Source organism: Vigna angularis, chromosome 7, assembly GCF_016808095.1.
Source record: "Vigna angularis cultivar LongXiaoDou No.4 chromosome 7, ASM1680809v1, whole genome shotgun sequence".
Classification (NCBI taxonomy): Eukaryota; Viridiplantae; Streptophyta; class Magnoliopsida; order Fabales; family Fabaceae; genus Vigna; species Vigna angularis.
In genome coordinates this window covers 31388466-31402233 of record NC_068976.1, presented here as the reverse complement: position 1 = coordinate 31402233, position 13768 = coordinate 31388466, and the positions used below count along the sequence as shown (strand labels likewise).

Here is a 13768-nt window from a genome sequence, read left to right as displayed (position 1 = left end):
ATACACATTAATTTATGTTATTTATTGATATATTAATATAAATCGTTCTATAAGATAACTTTTTCATTTTTCTAAAGTGTAGGTTCTTTTATTGTATATATGTGTTTTAAAATTCTAACTGTAATTTGTCCTATCCATCCACGTATCTTTATAGTTTTATTTTATAATATATATATTTATTCCGAATGTTAGCATGCATTACCTTTACATTTAAGTTTTAACCGCAAAAATTAGCATTTAAATTACATATTTTATTTGTAGGAAGAGTTTGCTTATTTGTTGTGAATATTTAAAAAAGAGTAAATTTCTTTTTATTCTACTTCATTTTCTTTAAGTGATATTTCTATTTTTTTTATTCTTATACTTTTATCATAAAAAGTAAAAGAATGTAGCTCTTTATCAACAAAAAATAATATGTATAAACGGTGACATTTGAAGTGTCACAACCCATTTACACAAATAATAAGAAGATAAAAAATGTAAAAGTTCTTAAAAGATTATAATCAAAATTCTATATGGAGAATGATTATGCGAAAAGATAACTGAAAACAATCATTTTGCTTTAGTGACATATTTTGACTTACTACTTATTCTAATATATATATATATATATATATATATATATATATATATATATATATATATATATATATATATATATATATATAGTTTACATAAAGCTGTTAAATTATGAAAGAAAAATAAAAGAGTAAATTTCATGCATTGATAATCGTCGAGAAATATGTTGACTCCTAATGTGTTAAACAATAATGAGAAGGTAATGTTTAGTTATGTCATTATATTATTATTTTAGTCTCAATTGACAAACCGTATTTTAATTAAATCTGATATTATTAAAAAGAATTTAATAAATATATGTAATTTTATATTAATATTTTAAGAGGAGAAAAGAAGGAGTAAATGTCAATGGTCAAGTAGAATAAGGAGAATGAGAGGAGAAGATAGCTTGTGGAAGGGTCATTGATGGTTCACATAGTACCAACAAATAACAATCATTAGAAGATTCGGAAGAATAGGACAACAAGCATTCTATACTGTCAAAACACATTCACGTTAAACAACGACGGTATTTTAGAGAGCGTAACAAACTCTCAAGTCACCACACTTCTTCTAAGTACATACTTATTCTTCATTTCCTCTAAATCAAACATCTCACAGAGTCCTTCTTCTTCTTGTACAATCCCCTTTACTTTCTCAATTTCCTTCGTCTCCGTTCCAAACACGAAACCGTTACAGAAATGGCGGCTTCCGATGGAAGCGAATACTTCGAATTAGGGTCACTCCATAGCGAGAGCTTCGCTATGGCCTCCAACTCCGAGACCGTGGCCGAGGATGAAGAGGAGCTGCAGTGGGCGGCGCTCTCCAGGTTGCCGTCGCAGAAGCGCATCAACTACGCACTCCTCCGCGCATCTTCTTCCCGTGCTCAACCTCCTACGCAAGACTTAGTTGACGTCCGAAAGCTGAGCCGCTCTCGCCGGGAACTCGTCGTTAAGAAAGCTCTGGCCACCACCGACCAAGACAACTACCGCCTTCTCTGCGCCATAAAAGAACGCTTCGACAGGTTTCACTTTCTAATACTTGTTATTTTCTTTTTCTTTTTTTCTATTTTCCGTGTTAGCGATTCTTCAAAATTACTGATCTATGATTCGATATTGCTATTGTTCCTGTTTTTTGATTGCGGTAGGGTTGGGTTGGAGGTGCCGAAGATCGAGGTGAGATTCAGGAACCTGAACGTCTCTGCCAATGTTCAAATTGGTTCTAGAGCTCTACCAACACTGATTAACTATACTCGTGATTGCTTCGAGGTTAGTTTGGTCTTTATCTCACTACTTTATTTTCATAAAGCTATGCGTATCCTAACAACTTTTTGCATGGGGTTGCGCGCAGGGAATCCTAACTAAGATGAGGTTATGCAAACCTAAACGGCATGCCCTTACCATACTGAACAATATCAGTGGCGTTATCAAGCCAGGAAGGTAACAGTGCTTCTTAGTTCCTTCTTTCTACGCGCGTTCCCGACCGCGGTTGTTCATGCTGTTTTACTCAACCAATGTGTGAATAAAGTTATTAAACTTTTCTTTTAGACATCATGGAATCCGTAAAATGTGAGTTAATTTGGATTTAGTACGCAACGTGATGGTAGTCGTATCACGGATGTATGCTTCTTTATTTAATAGGTTCAGAGGTTTCCTGTGCGCGCTGATGTAACTGTTATACTACTTTTTGGCTGTATTGCAGGATGACTCTGCTATTAGGACCTCCGGGAGCAGGTAAAACCAGCTTACTTCTGGCTCTCGCGGGCAAGCTTGATAACAACCTCAAGGTGATTCTTCTATTTTTCTTCTCATATATTCTTTTGTAGTAAAAAGTATATTTAAATAGGATCTTTTAATATATCCTTTTTTTTAGTTACCAAATTGATTAAAATTAAAATTGTAAGACCTCGTCAAATAAAAAAAAAACTTTAAAATTTTATATTTTAACAAATTGTAGATAATGAAAATAATAATAATAATAAATTTTATTAATCAATGTATCTAACTTCTCTTAAAAAAATTGATTTAATTTTGTCGATTAGCTATATTTTTTTAAAGGTGGCAAACAAAGCTATAACTCCTTTTAGAAAATTGATTTAATTTTGTTGTTGATTAGCTACTTTTTTAAGGTGGCAAACAAAGCTATCACTTTTTAAAAAATTGTCTATATCTTAAAATACGTTATTCTTGCTGTGTGTTTGTACAGACAACGGGTAGTATAACATACAATGGCTGCGAGGTGGACGATTTTTATGTTCGACGGACTTCTGCATACATTAGTCAAACAGATGATCACGTTGCGGAACTGACGGTAAGAGAATGTTTGGATTTTGGTGCTAGATGTCAAGGTGCAGAAGAAGGTTTTGCAGGTAAACATTAATTTAATTATTGAAGTGTTTCTATATCTCGGACAATTGAATTTGTCCAACAAATTAATTCTCGCAGCATATACAACTGAACTTGGCCGCCTAGAGAAGGAAAGGAACATAAGACCTAGTGCAGAAGTTGACGCGTTTATGAAGGTTATCATCCTAAATTTCTAGTATGAAAATCATGCCGCGTGCCTCTATTGTGGGCTATGCAGATGTCTGATGTGAAATTTGATTAACTTCACAGGCATCATCTGTCGGAGGTAAGAAACACAGCGTGAATACGGATTACATTTTGAAAGTGCTTGGTCTCGATATATGTTCGGAGACAATAGTTGGCAACGATATGATGCGAGGGGTTTCTGGGGGCCAAAAGAAAAGAGTTACAACAGGTTTATCCCCTCTTTCTCTCTCTCCGGAATCTTGGTTTCACGAGTCTTATTTATATATTATAAAGCGATTTGTTTTTAATTTATCAGAGTTTTTTATTATTTCTTTTTTTTTTACTTTTCAATACACGTCACACGAAAATATCAAGCGTGATTATCGATATAATATAGTACAATTATTACATTATGTTTAAATCTTAATTAGGGCAATGGTACCCATAAAAAAATAGAAATTTATGTTAAAACTCTCTTTCGACAACAGAAAGAAGGATAATGAGACCTACACTTTCTACTTTTTCATGAGAAGCCTACTGCATTGTTGCTTAAACGCAAATATTTTGTTAATTGCGTTTGTACTTACTAGTTAGTAAGTTGCTCCTTGGATACATAAGGAGTTTGTAGATAGTCCAAAAGGACAAATTTTTGAATGCTTTAACTGCGTTTTATGTCCGTGCATTTTGCAGCAATCGTGACTTTTTGTATTGCATCTTTTAGGAGAGATGATTGTTGGTCCAAGAAAAACACTATTTATGGATGAGATATCAACTGGTCTTGATAGCTCCACTACGTTCCAGATAGTAAAATGCATAAAGAACTTTGTTCATCAAATGGACGCTACAGTACTCATGGCTCTCCTTCAGCCAGCTCCTGAGACATTTGAGCTATTTGATGATCTGGTGCTTCTGTCAGAAGGGTACGTGGTATATCAAGGTCCTCGAGAAGACGTGCTCGACTTTTTTCAGTCATTAGGTTTTCAACTTCCACCTCGTAAGGGGATTGCTGACTTTCTACAGGAGGTATATCTTCTTGACATATTTTCATGATCAATTAAATGGAATCAAATGTTGCTCGAATACTTTCTTTTCTTTTGTCAGGTGACATCTAAAAAGGATCAAGCACAATACTGGGCAGACCCTTCAAAACCATATGTGTTCGTCTCAGTTGCTGAAATTGCACAAGCCTTTAAAAATTCGAAATTTGGAAAGTATATGGAATCCTTGCAAAGTTATCCACTTGATACATCAAAAGGTCATCCTTCAGCTTTGGCTAGAACTAAATATGCCGTGCCAAGATGGGATCTTGCCAAAGCTTGTTTTTCTCGAGAACTCCTCTTGATAAGAAGGCATAGCTTTCTTTATATCTTTAGGACCTGCCAGGTACCGTTGAAAATTCAATCATAGTAAAATTTCTATCATTTTGGTCCAGTTAAATAATTGAAAATCACACAAGGTATGCTTAGAATCTAAACCCAAGTATCATATACTTTCTTCTTTTAAGCTAACCACTAGTTTAGTGTGTGTATATATATATATATATATATATATATATATATATATATATATATATATATATATATATATATATATATATATATATATATATAATATTAATATTTTAAGTTTGGAAGTGTTGTGTTTTTCATCTATTAGTATAAGATTGAGTAATTGTAATTATATATCACTTTACGGATTAATTTCCATGGTCTCTTGTTTTAATATAGGTATTCTACGTACTATATTGAGTTTGTGTCTTTTTTTTGAGCATTTCCATTGTGTTGTCTTATTCAGATAACATGATGCAGTTAATGCAACTAGTCATTGCAAATAATTAAGTTTGATATTGATATTGTTTTAAAATTTCCTTCCTATCCCTGATAATCATATCTGCATAAGTATTCTATAATGGAAATATGATTGTTATTATGATTATATGAACTCGTCAACTCTTAAATAAATCTGTTTTATGATTTGGACTCATCAAAGTTACACTGCAATCCTCGTCGTAACTTCAATTTTATGCTTTTCATGACAAGTATGATAGTTACTGACTTAATTATATGCTTTACGTGCGTTACATCTTTTTCAAAAGGTTGGATGATAAAAATGAATTAAATTCTTGAATTATCAGTTTTTTAGTATCATTTATTTTATTTTTTCTTAATATATAAAGGTTTTATAATTAAATCTTCAGAGCAAGATTCAGTTAATAGATTGAAAAGTTAACCCGATTAAAATATTTTAAAACATAAGAAATCATTTAAAATTTTAAATAATTCAATAACTTATTAACTAAGCCCAAAAATTACTATATAAGTCATATTTGATGCAATTGCCTTTTTGTGATCATCTGTCAAAAACAAGGTGTATATGTTTATTACTTTGCTGGTGTTTATAATAATTATTTAAGAGTTATATAAATTCTAATTTTATCTGGTTGATAGTTTTTTATACTTAGTGTAAACAGAAATTAAACTTTATAATATTTGCAAGTTCTGAATATTTTTTTTTTCAGTTTCTCTTAACTATTTAATGTATTCACAATTTTCTCTTTTTTGGGTCCATATGTATTTACGTTTAATTATTTTTCTGCTGGCAAAGGTTGCTTTTGTTGGATTTGTCACATGTACAGTATTCCTACGAACAAGGTTACATCCCACAGATGAGGTTTATGGACGCCTTTATCTTTCTGCTCTATTTTTTGGGATGGTTCACATGATGTTTAATGGATTTTCTGAGCTACCACTCTTGATAAGTCGGCTTCCAGTATTTTATAAACAAAGAGATAATTTGTTCTATCCTGCATGGGCGTGGTCTGTTACCAGTTGGGTTCTACGTGTACCCTATTCCGTTGTTGAGGCTGTTATATGGACTGTTGTTGTATATTACAGTGTTGGATTTGCTCCATCAGCAGGAAGGTATCTTAATTTTATACCATTTTTTAAGTTGCATATTTTCTTTCTTTTTAACCCTTGTTTGTAATCACTGAATTTTGTTAAATATTTCAGGTTTTTTCGCTACATGCTTTTACTTTTTTTAATGCATCAAATGGCATTAGGTCTCTTCCGTATGATGGCAGCTGTTGCACGAGATATGGTTCTTGCCAACACATATGGATCAGCTTCACTACTTATTGTATTCTTACTAGGAGGATTTATTATACCTAAAGGTAGGCAACACCATAAACTGTATATTAAAGAGAAATTTAACGATATTGTTATATTAGGAGTGATTTTGCTGTTATTCCTTCAGCAATGATTAAACCGTGGTGGATTTGGGGCTACTGGTTGTCCCCCCTTACCTATGGACAACGTGCTATCACAGTTAATGAATTTACTGCTACAAGATGGATGAAGGTATTGCATTTGGTTTTACTTTATGAATTCATGTGTTGGCCCTACTCCAAGAGTTAATTTTGGATATTAAAACTGAATATAGAGTTATTTTTATTGATTTTCCAATAGCAGTGTTTATCCAAAGTAAAGGAATATAACCGTTTTTGAGTGCCCAAATATATCTATAGGAAACAGACAAAGAATATGACTCCTAAAAACCAGCAACAACCGACAAATGAAAATTTAGTTTCACGAGTCATCCAATCAGCAGTTAACCTGTCAAGATTGATTTGCATAACCTTCTTACAATTAGCTTCGTGAGCCTCTGTAAGCACGGTAAACGAATAGGATTTCCTTGACTTGTATTAAAACTTGACTTAATTCATGAGTGGAAGATAGTAAACTTTTGATCAGTGATCAGTTACTCAACTCACCAAAATCATAAACTGAAGGAGTAGAATATATCTAATTTTTATTAGAGAAGAGTTTATAGCATATATTTATGGTTTACTGTGTAAACTATCTGCAGAAATCCGAGAATGGGGGGAGCACAGTTGGTTACAATGTCCTAGTCTCACAGAGCCTACCAACTGCTGACTACTGGTACTGGATTGGTATTTCAGTTGTACTTGTCTATTCGCTTTTTTTCAACAACATGGTCACTGTGGCCTTGACCTTTCTGAATCGTAAGTTTTCAATAATATTTCCCACTAGTTTTCCACTTAAAAGCATGTTTTCTCTCTTGAAATTTGATTTCTATTCCCTTTGGGCTGGGAGTTTATTTAGTTATAAATATTCTATGTTATTTTAATTTAATTCCCTTCTTCTTTGTCCTATTACTCTTTAATGAAGCCCCACAAAAAGCACGAACAGTTATTCCAAGTGACGATGACTCGGAAAAGAAATCTTCAAGAGACGGTAACCACCCGCCAAACTTTGCATGTCCAGAGAGTCAAAGATTGACAATATAGTATTATTACCCAAAAATGTCTCTATTCATTACATGGGTTTTTCAGGCAGTAATCATGTCTATGAAACGAGTCCCCGCGCCAAATCTGCGAGAGAGGACAGTAATAAGAAAGGAATGATTCTTCCATTTCAACCACTGACAATGACATTCCATAATGTGAATTATTTTGTTGATATGCCAAAGGTGGGGGATTTGTGAATTGGCAATTTGTAATTTGATCACCAGAAAATATAGGAGTGATCTCATGATACTTAACGAGTTGTAAAAGAAGTTTTGTTTTTTTACAGGAGATAAGCAAGCAAGGAATACCTGAAACGCGGTTGCAGCTGTTGACAAACGTGAGCGGTGTTTTCTCACCCGGTGTACTTACAGCGTTAGTGGGATCAAGTGGGGCTGGAAAGACCACTTTGATGGACGTACTGGCTGGTAGGAAAACTGGAGGCTACATAGAAGGGGAGATTAAAATTTCGGGTTACCCAAAAGAGCAACGAACATTTGCCAGAGTATCAGGATATGTTGAGCAAAATGATATTCATTCTCCTCAAGTAACAATTGAGGAGTCACTATTGTTTTCTTCAGCTCTTCGCCTTCCCAAGGAAGTTGGAGTTGCTAAAAGACTTGTAAGTTGTTTCACGACAAGAGGTATATCTTATCCTTCTGAATTATTTCCAAACATTTAATTCACTGAAATATTCTACAGGAGTTTGTTGAACAAGTGATGAAACTAGTTGAGCTTGATGCTTTGAGAAATGCTTTGGTTGGTATGCCAGGTAGTTCTGGCTTATCAACTGAGCAGAGAAAGCGATTAACAATAGCAGTGGAGCTTGTGGCAAACCCTTCCATTATTTTTATGGATGAGCCTACTTCTGGACTTGATGCACGTGCAGCAGCTATTGTTATGCGAGCTGTTCGAAATACTGTTGATACTGGTAGAACTGTAGTTTGCACCATACATCAACCAAGTATTGATATATTTGAAGCATTTGATGATGTTAGTCTACTGAAATCTTTTTCATCTGTTTTTATAACTAATGATGCTCTAGCTTCTATCAGAGTCTAAAGCTTAATTATATTCTCTACCCAGTTACTTCTTATGAAACGTGGCGGACGAGTAATATATGGGGGAAAACTGGGTGTTCAGTCACAGATAATGATTGATTACTTTCAGGTGAGGTTGGAATCTAGTTCTGTATTATTATTATTAGTATTATTGTTGGTGCAGCTGCTGATACGGAATCTTTATTTCTAATTACCCAAGATATCCCTGAATATGAGTAAATATGTATGATACAAGAATGCCTCTGCCTAATTGTTATTCTTCCTTCTTTTGTTTTAGATTTCTCTGTTGAAACAAATGTCAATATGTAAATGTGCTTCGCTTGTTCTTTATATTTTTGGTTTGTGGTTGTTTTTCGTATCCGGTCTGCAGGGAATAAGAGGAATTCCCCCCATTCCGAATGGGTACAATCCGGCCACCTGGGTGCTTGAGGTTACTACGCCTGCTACTGAAGAGAAACTTAATATAGATTTTGCAGAAGCTTACAAGAATTCGGATCAATACAGGTTCTTCTATTTTATAGTTTCTTACGGCTATTTCTGAGGTTCATTTTCTGTTTGCTTTTTTAGAAGATTAGATTGGAGAGAGATGCTACGAATAAAATTGACTTCTTCAAAGGGAACAAAACATGATATTTTATACAACCTAAAGCTAGAGGTGGTATAGAATGGAAATATTTGCTTACAGATGAATGATTAAACTGTTTAGTCAATATTTTTCACAGGGGGGTGGAGTCTTCTATCTTGCAATTTGGGCATCCTCCTGCAGGATCTGAACCACTGAAATTTGATTCTATGTATTCGCTAAATCTGTTTTCCCAATTTTTACGATGCCTATGGAAGCAAAATCTTGTATACTGGAGAAGTCCATCGTATAATGCGATGAGGTTATACTTCACCACAATAAGTGCTCTGATATTTGGTACCGTATTTTGGGATGTTGGCTCAAAAAGGTAAGAAGTCTTTCTTAATAAACATTCTTTTTATTATAATTTGTGTAAAACTTTTGAATAGTTCATTAAATATTTATAGGTTTTTAGTATTGGTCCTTCAACCATATGTCATAAATATAACTGCCCATAATTGACAAATTTCTAATCTTAAATAGAGTTATCAAACTACCACCAAAATATAATTTAATGAACTTTATAATTATTATTAAGAAAAAGTCTTGTGCATTTTTCCAACTATCCTCGTTTAATTTTATTTAACAAAATATTCCTGTAAACTTAAATACTACTTTTATTTATCATTTTGATTTTTCTATTCCGATTTTCCACATTCAGTAAATTTTTTCAAACTGTGTTTATTCTTTTTACTAATAGTTAAATTATTTGCTTTCTTTGTAGTCGACTTTGTTTTGACTTTGTTTTCATTGTGATTGAGTTGTTCTCTCAATTCTTGGTGACCAATTTGTTACTAATTGATTTCTTTGTTATCTCAATGGTCAATTTGTTTTTCTCTTTGACTAACTTCTTCTTAACCTTGACTGACTTATCTTTTGTTAAGTTTTTTATTGGCTCTATCGTTGACTTGTCAATAATTGAGAGATCAAACCATTTTCACTATTATTGTACTCAATTGCATCGATCTTTCCATATCCATTAAAAATCATCACTTATCATCTTACATCTCCAGTGCAACTCTCATATCCTTCTCAGCTTCTAATTGTTTTTGTAATTTTGAAACATTTTGTTCATGTTCTAGGCGTCACTTATGCAAAACTTTCTTTCTTCTCTCTAAGTGTATCTATAACGCTGCATTGCCTCTAACTTCTTTTTCAATTCTTTGCTACAAATCGTCTCTTATAACCTCTTACCTTTGAATAATAATCCCGTCTCTGTACATGTCCAAGCTCTCCACTTGCTCCATTGACTTAACCAAGCTATTTACATGTTTCATCGAGCATTCCATGTCCATTTTCGGGCTATCCGAAATTTTCACACTTTTTATCAAGCATTCTAAGCTATTTAGGTATCTCATTAAGTTGTCAGGGATACATCCCATCATCAACATCGCTTCTTCTTCAACTTCTTCAATGAGACTGGTTCTCTTTTCTCTTTCATTTTCAGATCGACAATCTTTAGCAAAATATCTAACCTTACCAAAACTGAAGTACTTAATCGATTTGCACTCCTTGGCATAATGGTCATACTTGTCACATTTGAAGTACTCAATACCTGAGTTGCTTGAATGGCCTCCTCAAAATTGAACTTGTCTTTCTACGCCAACTTTGTTGGCTAGACTACTCTTTCTCCTTTTTTTGTCCACGAATTCTACCATTAGGACTATTTCCTATACCTCTTTAATTTTGTTCTCTCTCTTTAGTGTTATGAGCTTCTCCCTTTGTAGTTGTCTTTGCTTGAAGTGCTTGTTCAAGAGGCTTGCCTTCTTCTTCCTTCTCCAATTGTAATAGCTTACTCCTTTTTATAACTTAGGCAAGAGCATAATGTTTGCAAGGTTGGTCATTTCACTCAAACTTTCTAACTCTCCAGTTTTTTTAGCTCTTTCTCAAACACTTAGACACTCCAACTCTTTAGTTCTTATGCCAATTTATTAACGACAAGCCTTCCTTAATAAACCGTGTCTATATTATGACTTACTGTGTAAAACTTTTGAATAGTACATAAACTATATTTAAAACCTTAGTCTTAATCCCTCAACAACATGCCATAAATACAACTACTATCAATTCATAAGTAATGAACTTCTACTCTTAAACACAACTATCAAACTACTACCAAAATATAATTTAATTATTACTAAAAAAACAAACACTCCTACCTTTTTTATTTTTTCAACTACTCTCATTTAATTTACCTAACAAATCGTTCTCTTATTAATCATTTGTTGCAAAGGGAATTGTCTTAAATATAACATTATGCGGATAGAGGACTGAGATTTGACGAAATGATTATTTTTTGGGTTCTTTCAATTCAATAATGGAAACAAAGTTACACATAACTGACCCCACTGTCGAGTGTCCTAAAGTCAACATTTATGTGTTTAAATCGCGGATCTAGAAATTTCTTTCTTTTTAATAAATGGTTAGATTAATTTATTTATAATATTATATATGAGTGTGTGCGTTTGAGGAAACAGGCTTCATTTTAAAAATTACGTTTACAGAATTTATAAGAACTAACCCACATTTAAGATCATAGATATTATTATTTATTCATTTAAAAATAGGAGATTGATTTAAGCATCAAATTAGCCTAATATAAAACCTAAAAAGAGTACATGAACGAGAATGTGGCTCACCTTAAACCGTTTTATAAAATTGAATTAAGCATAAATGACCTTCTAAGATATGATGCCATGAATCTCTTACACCTATACTAATAAAACAGTTGCTTTGCCATTATTATTCTGTAGGGAATCAACTCAAGAGCTGTTCGTGGTTATGGGAGCTATGTATTCTGCATGCATGTTTCTTGGGGTAAATAACTCTTCTTCTGTACAGCCAATTGTTTCAATAGAAAGGACTGTGTTCTATAGAGAGAAAGCTGCTGGTATGTACTCTCCAATAGCTTATGCTGCAGCCCAGGTAAGTCTTATATATAACATTGAAAATTAAAGCCTTCTTTAGATGTGTAGTGCACATTGCTCGTTCTAAAATCTTAATATCATTGACAGGGGCTAATAGAGGTACCATACATCGCTGTTCAGACGATAGTATTCGGTATAATCACATATTTCATGATCAATTTTGAAAGGACAGCAGGTAATATTTCAGCTTTACTTTGTAGATATTTATTGCCTTACCAAAACCGATTTTAGTGCGCTGAAATTTGTAATTTAATTGTTTACCTTCAAGATTGATAAATTATGAATAAATGTGAATATGATCTGTCATTAAGTGGATAATTTCTTTCATTTGTTGCAGCAAAGTTTTTTCTCTATCTGGTGTTCATGTTCCTAACGTTCACCTACTTCACCTTTTACGGCATGATGGCCGTTGGTCTTACACCTTCCCAGCATCTAGCAGCTGTTATTTCTTCAGCATTTTACTCCCTGTGGAATCTTCTCTCAGGTTTTCTCATCCCAAAATCGGTGAGTAATGTCAGTTGCAGAACTTTTTATTAGGATTCTGTTAATGCATCAATTAGTAAAATGTTTTCTGTATGCATGTTCTGTTCTTCATAGCAATTGAATTCCATGCATGCTTCTACACGTACTATTCCAGAAAGAAATAGAGAAATCAATGTGTGTAGCTAAAATACATGAAAATTAAGCTGTGGTTCATATGTTGGATTCTGATGTCTCTTCACTGGTTTCAATGTCTCAGAGTATTCCCGGGTGGTGGATTTGGTTCTATTATATCTGCCCGATTGCATGGACGTTACGTGGTATTATAACGTCTCAGCTTGGTGATGTGGAAACCATTATAGTGGGACCTGGATTCCAGGGCAGCGTGAAAGAGTATTTAGCTGTTACTCTTGGATATGACTCTAAAATCAACGGATTTTCAGCAGTGGGCCTTTCCGCCATTGTGCTTATTGGATTTATCATTCTCTTCTTTGGTTCTTTCGCTGTATCAGTCAAAGTCTTGAATTTCCAAAAGAGATAAGTGGATAATATTGTTAGAAAATATGAGAGAATTTATTAAGCAATTCTTTAATATCACACCGAAATTCTGACATTGTTTATTCAATAAAATGTCATTTGATCGCCTGATGACTTTCTCTATTTTCTTTTGCTAATTTCCATATTAATTCCAATTTTGATAGGAAGAACAGAAAGATGTAAGAAATTGGATTTTGGTAAAACTATATAAAAAAATAATAATAAAATGGTCGTGTTTCTATATTTATCAAACTTACGTATAGATACTTCGAATAGATTACAGAAAAAGAAAAAACAAGATACAGAAAATAAACTGTTATATTTAAATGATAAAAATAAATACAAACAAAATTTAAAATAAAATAATAATTTAAAATTGTTAAATGGAAGTATTAAAGTATTAAAATTATGTATGAGATTAATTTTTCTTATATAAGAAATACATATAAAATATTTTATTTATAATGAAAAAATATGGATTAAGCTCAAAATACAAATTAAATAATAACAACACAGTAATAAAAAATAATATAAGTAGCTAAAGATAAAAGATAAATATAAAATATCTAATAATCTATCTAACACAAATATAATAAATTATCAGTCCGTACAAAAAAAACTTAGAAAAATTATCACTTGAGTTAATGAACTTGATATCTCTAGATACAATATTTTCTTGAATTAAATGACATTTAATTTCAATGTGTTTAGTCTCAAGACAATAATTTCTTTATATAAATGACAAT

The 13768-nt window shown here is 32.8% G+C and overlaps 1 protein-coding gene across 1 annotated transcript; it reads left to right on the top strand.

Annotated features, from left to right (window-relative positions):
• The first annotated feature begins 1062 nt into the window (after positions 1–1062).
• Positions 1063–13125, top strand: LOC108343868 (ABC transporter G family member 31-like). Its single transcript, XM_052880980.1, has 24 exons — positions 1063–1582; positions 1706–1826; positions 1909–1997; positions 2260–2344; positions 2764–2926; positions 3003–3079; positions 3174–3318; positions 3811–4112; positions 4191–4472; positions 5694–6010; positions 6101–6261; positions 6345–6448; positions 6957–7113; positions 7280–7345; positions 7444–7580; positions 7685–8017; positions 8098–8388; positions 8482–8565; positions 8827–8960; positions 9179–9406; positions 11832–12003; positions 12093–12180; positions 12343–12509; positions 12745–13125. The coding sequence occupies exons 1-24, from the start codon at positions 1260–1262 to the stop codon at positions 13024–13026; spliced, it is 4308 nt and encodes a 1435-aa protein (XP_052736940.1). The 5' UTR covers positions 1063–1259; the 3' UTR covers positions 13027–13125.
• Positions 13126–13768: the final 643 nt, after the last annotated feature.